The sequence below is a fragment of the Triticum dicoccoides genome, chromosome 4A, assembly GCF_002162155.2.
Source record: "Triticum dicoccoides isolate Atlit2015 ecotype Zavitan chromosome 4A, WEW_v2.0, whole genome shotgun sequence".
Lineage (NCBI taxonomy): Eukaryota > Viridiplantae > Streptophyta > Magnoliopsida > Poales > Poaceae > Triticum > Triticum dicoccoides.
Window position 1 is genome coordinate 141,386,027 of NC_041386.1, and position 6,494 is coordinate 141,392,520.

Here is a 6,494-nt window from a genome sequence, read left to right on the forward strand (position 1 = left end):
TTGTTTAACCAACTTGTTGGGTTGATCACAAATCCACATCTTAAAGTGAATGGTGTAAAATGTTAGTGATTTTTTCTATGAGAAATGCAATTTACTGTATGATTCTAATTAAAAGATTTAGCATGATGGTTGCTAAATATTATATAATAGAATTTGGGTTTTAATTCTCCCCCTTTTCCCATCTATTATTATTTTTAATTATGATGTATGTGTGTGAAGCAACGTATACCTGTCAAAGCAAAGTATGTGGTGATAATTGCACAAGGGCTTTGCATGTATAGTAACTAGTTTTAGCCACTAGATTAGAAAATACGAACAAATACCTAGTACTAGTGTCTAGCACTACTAGTACGTCTCCCTCAGTCTCTCTCTCAAGAATACTACTACCTGGAGAGTGACGTTTTGGCATATCAGAGCGTGCGCTCCTGGTTTTTAAAATATGTTTTAAACATATTTTGAAATGTAAAAAAAATAAACAAAAACTTGGCGTGTACATCTTGATATTGTACATGCTCACAAAGTCATTTCGCGAAAAAACGACAACTTATGTGTTGCGTGTGAAAAAGATAAAATCCAGTGTTAAAAAATGCTTTGCACAAGACAACTTTTTGTCTTTTTACACAAGCCAAAAAATATATCGGTTTTCTCCGAAACTTAACGTGCACACATATAGTGTCGAGATGTGTACGTCAAATTTTTGTTTGAAATTTTTTCACACTTTAAATATATTTTTCGTGTGCAGGAGCGCGCGCTCCCGGGAGCAGCAATGGATTTCTGGTAACACCTGCCTTTGACCGTTTGGGCGTAAACATATATCACTTTTTCCTTGTTGGGCTTTGGGCTTTGATCGTCCTGGTATTGCAAATCGGAGCTCGCATTCGGCGCTTCAGGTGCTAGGGAAGCTCCCTGCCGCCCACACGCCGGCGTTGGTTGGCTGGCCCATGTACACGTTCACATTTGAAAAAAAAGGAAAACACATTGTGAATTCAGACAATTCCACGGACTTTTGAAAAACGTTCATGAACTTGAAAAAAAAGTTCATTGAATTTGAAAAAGTTCATCAACTTTTTAAAAGAGCATTGAATTTGAAAAAAATGCCATCAATTTTGAAAAAGCTCATTAATGTTGAATTTTTATATGAATTTTGAAAAAAAATTCATCAAATTTGCAAAACTTTTGATAGAATTCGTTGATTTTAGAAAAAGTTCATAGATTTTGAAAAAAGGTCACCAAATTCTGTAAAAAAAAGTTCATCATTTTGTAAAAAAACTTCACCGATTTTGGAAAAATTCATGAAATTTAAGTAAAGAATAAAATAAAAAAGAAAAAGAAAAAGAAAATGAAGAAGTTATCACAGCAAAGTGTTATGGTTGGGTGGTTACTGCAGTTTATCGGGGACAAGAGATCCCGGTTCGACTCTCCACGCGTAGCTTGGAGGGCTTCAGGCGCCCATTTGCAAAACACACAGGCGACTGAAGCGTCAAATAGGATATGCCTTGCAAATCACTGCAACGTTCCATGCGGTACTTTCGGTGTAAATGCAACGGTTCAGAGGAAGTGATAAAATTTGCAGGCACCTGAGCCATAGGCGCTCCCAAAGAATATGCATCTGCTTATGTACTGAATAATAATGTAATAAAACTTTATGTTCTCATAAGGAAATCTTTATGTATAGTACTGCCCCTTTTTCGTTTGCGTTTATGGTGTTCTGTTTTAAGTTGGGCGCAGCCAATCGCGCATAGAGCATGAGATCGTCGAGCAACAGCACACGGAGAGCTCATCTGCGCTACAACACATCCACATATAGCAACTACTCTTCCCTGTCCATTTGTATCAGCGGCGGCAAAGGCGGCCTCATGGCATCGCCATAGCCGTTGTACGTGGCCGACCTCCCCATCGCGACGTCGACCATCTGCTCATCCAGTGCGCCCAGTGCTGCCATGGCGTCAATCTTGGGCGGGCACGACAGGCTCCGGGAGTGCGTCGACGTGGCCGCCTCCCGCGGCAGCGGCACCAGCACGGCGCGGCCCTCCTCGTTGCGCGCCCCGTGGCCGACGAATCGATCGTCGTCGAAGTCGTAGAAGTTAGCCGTCCGCACCTCCTGCGCGAGCGCGCAGCTCCAGCAGAAGAACCACTTGGCGCAGTCGCCCACCGCGGCCCGCCGCCCGCCGCCTCCTGCCGGCAGCTTGTACCGCTTCCGCATCTGCGTCCGCCAGTAGCCGCCGTAGAGGAAGCCGCAGAAGCAGAGGAGCACGCCCACTGCCACGACGGCGTCGCGGATGTCGTCGTCGTGGACGTTGAGCGCCGTGACGCTGAAGATGAGGAGGGGCGCGACGCAGAGCAGGATGAAGGTGAAGGCGTGCACGTACATGTTGCCGAACCCGAGGCGCTCCATGTTCCACCCGAAGACGCAGAAGGTGCAGGTCGCCGACAGCGCGCACACCGTCCCGTCGTCGCAGCAGTCGCACAGCCCGCCGCTCCACTCCGGCCTGCTCACCACCACGGACCGGTTGTATATCCTGATCGCCACGCCGCGGCCGTCGTTCTCCGGAGCCCCGCCGTGACGGCTCGCCTCCTCGCCCGACGACGACGGCCCCGCGTCCGGGTCGCGTGCCTGCTTCCGGCCCAGCGGGCTGTAGGCCAGGTAGAGGGCGGCGACGACGGGGAGCCCCGTGCCGAAGCCATAGCCGATGTTGAGAGCCCAGTTGGGCCGGTCGGTGCGCGAGTAGCTCCAGAACAGAGCGCAGCAGAAGTACTGGGCCAGGCAGGTGATGTGCAGCAGCGCCACCACCACCAGCATGTGGGCGCGGTCGCGCGGCGGCACCGGCGCGCCCTCCTTGCAGTACACCTTGCGGATGGCCTCGCAGTCGCCGTCGGGGCGCCACCGGAGGAGCAGCACCAGGTGGTGGAAGATCCTGGGGTGCTGGTACAGGCACATGATGGTGAAGAGCGCGTTGAGGATCTGGTTGATCACCTCCGACCACTTCTTGCGCCGTTCGTCCCCCGGGATGGCGTCGTCGAGCAACCCCGTCATGAGCAGGAACAGCAGCAGCAGCCCCGCCGCGACGAACGCCAGCCAGATGATCATCCCGAAGTTGGCCGGCCGCCTGCACCAGCTCACCGCGTGAGTCCACAGCTTGCCCCACCTGATCTTCCGCACGAACGGCACGCGGAACCGCCGCCTCCTCCGCGGCCGGCACCCACCGGCGTTACCGTCGGAGTCCGGGCCGTCTTCATCTTCCCCGGCCGTGACCTGGCTCCTGCGGCGGAGGCGCCCCACGAAGGTGGACCGGAGGAACCACTCCTTGGACGGGCGCGCGCGAAGGAAGTCGAGGAACCGCGTCTTGCGCGCGCCCCTGCTCAGCGCTCCCTTCTCCACGGTGGGAATGTAGATGGGGATGAAGTCCATGAGCCGCATTGCGGCCGACGGCGAGGCCGGCTCGCCTACGACGACCTCCACGATCTCGCCGCCGCGGCTCGCGGCGTCGTTGGGAACCATCCCTCTCTGCCCTGCCCAGATAGTAGTAGAACTGTTTGGTGAGTAGCGGAGTAGGCCTTCGGGACTTCAGAACAGCATGCCGTATGTTACAAATCTGCAGCTGCGATGGCTCATCGTCGGACACGTCGAAGTGTCATCTTACATGTCACGACTTGACAAAGTCTGGAAAGTGTAAAAACAATTGTCAACACGCCGCAGCACAGCCAGAAGGACCGGATCAGAGTGATGCCGACTGGCCATTTCTGCGAGCTTTCTTAATTGCAACTGACCAATGAAAATGGATGGCTGGCCTACAGAAATTCAATGACCCCTATGAGGAATTACACTGCCACTACTTAGATACTAGCAGCACAGTGGAACATGTAGGGATGCAGTCAAGTAAATGGGGCTGAATTGCTGTCTAAAGGACCACGGTGAACCGTGGCACGTCGAAACTAACTGGACACTTCGCTGTACGGATGGACAGTCACAGCAACGCACTGGAGCGTCAAGAAGCACCCGAGTTTCAGAACCTTGCTTTTAAACCTCCTTTCCTGAGTTGTTATTAAGGTAACAAAAGCAACGTTTTTCTTTAATTAAATTAAAGAAAGAAAAAAAGGATCACCTCCGAGCCTCTGCATCATCAACGTACTTTCCATTTCTCTGTTGGTAGAAATAGGGTACTCAGTTTGGATGAACTAGTCTCTATGGAATCAAGCATAGAAATAAGCAACTGGTTCGGTGTCATCCATGTGATTTTGTCCTGCGCAGGGAATTTCCACCGGCTCGAGACGGCTGGATTTAACTAATGACCATGGGGGCGTCGCTATCAGTACTCCGCAGCAAACATACCGTGTGAATTCTTAGGAAATGGTGGAGAGAAAAGGAGGTGAAAAGGGAAAGAGGAAAGCTGAATCCAACGGTGCAAGCACCCACAGAGCTCTAAAGGGACCAGGCAAGGCATGGCCGTCGCTGTTCCACTCACTCCACATATAGAGCATGGAATAGAGTCGCTAGAAAACACGGTCGAGGCTAAGCAAACGCAAGCATTGCTCAAGTTAAGACGAAAGAGCCGCTAATGTGCGGCAATTAAGAATGTTGTTCAGGCTCGCTTCTTCTCAGGCATTCATTCATGGCCGTAACGGAAGGCGAACTGAGCAGGGGAGGGGGTTAACAGAGAAGGATTTCGAGAAGTGGCTTAGCGCAGACCTGGGCTGGAAGACGCCTGCAAATCTTGCCTTGATCCGCCGCTCTTCTCTCCCTGATCGGCGGTGACGGAGAGAAAAGATCGCCGCCGCCGCTGCGGATCGTGGCTTGCACCGGCAGACGAGCACTCGCCTGCTGGGGTTTCAGACGGGGGGAGATGCCAAGTCAGGACTCAGACGTCTCTCTTATTTATCCATGGAAGAAAGTCTCTCTTCTGCCTAGCTAGGTAAATATGGGATTATTGACTGCAAGAGAGGTCTCTCGTCTTCTTGCTGTTCTTGTTCTTGTTCAGAGGGAGAGGGGAGAGAGGAGGTCAGAGATGGCGGGTGGGGGGAGATTTAGAAATGGATGGAGAATAGTGAAGTGCTTGGCAACTTTCGGTACCGTGGAGCGGGTGCCGGCTGGAAAAGCCTTCCGTTCCATGCTCCATTATCAAGGGCGTGGTATTTTACCCCGGCCGAATTGCTCGCCTTTATTTGCCAATTCTCTTTCTTCCTTAGCTCCCACGAATCCAAATGATAAACAAAACATAAAAAATTCCTAAGGAAAAGTTTGATGAATTCAAATGATCCTATCCATTGGAACGCCTATCTCTAGCGTCTCATGCCGCTGCAATTACGGAGCATCGCATGAAATCTAGAACACATTTAATCTTGGAAAAACATTAAATTCATTCATTGCGATTAATTTTGTAATTAAATCTTACTTATAAAATCATGATTTTGGTGTATATAAACGATATCAGCCATACAACCACCTATATCCAATATCTCACTCCACTTTGATAATGTGGCATCACATATAATAATCTGGAAAGAACATTAATCGCATTAAGCACAATTAATTTAAAAAGATTTGGTTATGTTAATTATAATTAATCTTGGAAATGACGTAATTGTATAAATAATAATCAAATTGCACCGTGAGGAAGCGGACTGCGTGGCTACCAAAGCCACCTGGTCCAACTGGAATTGCAACTGCAGCGCACGGTCGAGCCACCCAGCTAGAACTAGTGCATGCGGAAGAAGCACATAAAGCTCGACCGGAGCAGCCGAGAAGCAGAATGACCCATGATGTGCCGTGAGCCAGGATCTAGCCGCGCTAAGAAGTTGAGACTGAAGGGCGCATCACATCCTTTGATAAAGAAATTAGGGTGTTCAGCAGACGATGCAAAAAGACTACAATCATAATGGTACATGGCATGGCTCAGATTTCTAAATGCCTAATCCTTAGACAACATTCGTGCAGTGACATAAGATAGTCATGAGAGTGAAGAAAACAAAACATGATAACGGTTATCAAGAAAATATCAAATTAGATGTGCATTACTCGTGCATGATTACTAGTTTCTCGAAAAAGTGGCCGAGTAAACCTACATTTTACACAGCGTGCTCACATCACACAAAGATCACACCACAAAACGGTGGGACGAACAAAACAAGATCGCACCAGGCCAATCATATTTCTTCAGAAAAAATAGACACCACAGTACGTCCAATCGACCAATAGACTTGATCAAAGAAGGCCGGCTGCTTGTGCTGGTCGACTTGAAGCTAATGCGTGTTATCAAAAGTGTTGAATCTAATGGATGGATAGTGGAGGAGGTGTGATGATGTGAATTGTGATTGGGACCTGCACTATCTCACGGTCACGGCCATTCTACAATTCAAGCCCACACCGATTGACGTGTTCGCACCGCCCTTCTTCCTCGCCAGCCTAATAAGTAATGACTAATGACTTTGCATCTCCGTTCTGGGTGATCAAATGTTCGGAGGTGCCAAACGAGACTACGGTCTAATTATAGCGAGCA

The 6,494-nt window shown here is 49.2% G+C and overlaps 1 protein-coding gene across 2 annotated transcripts; it reads right to left on the bottom strand.

Annotated features, from left to right (window-relative positions):
• Window positions 1-1,633: 1,633 nt before the first annotated feature.
• On the bottom strand, window positions 1,634-5,090 carry LOC119285448. 2 transcript variants are annotated; one of them, XM_037564721.1, is made up of 2 exons: window positions 4,688-5,090; window positions 1,634-3,510 (listed from the first exon to the last, which is right to left on the bottom strand). In XM_037564721.1, exon 2 carries the CDS (start codon window positions 3,497-3,499, stop codon window positions 1,811-1,813), a length of 1,689 nt encoding a protein of 562 aa, XP_037420618.1. In that variant the 5' UTR covers window positions 3,500-3,510; window positions 4,688-5,090; the 3' UTR covers window positions 1,634-1,810. The 2 variants fall into 2 exon arrangements, with proteins under 2 accessions (XP_037420618.1, XP_037420617.1); XM_037564720.1 differs by having other exon boundaries at window positions 1,634-3,661.
• Between the last annotated feature and the right edge of the window lie 1,404 nt (window positions 5,091-6,494).

Excerpts from the sequence above, each read along its gene's own strand:
- LOC119285448 (XM_037564721.1), bottom strand. The coding sequence starts at position 3,499 with ATGGTTCCCAACGACGCCGCGAGCCGCGGCGGCGAGATCGTGGAGGTC.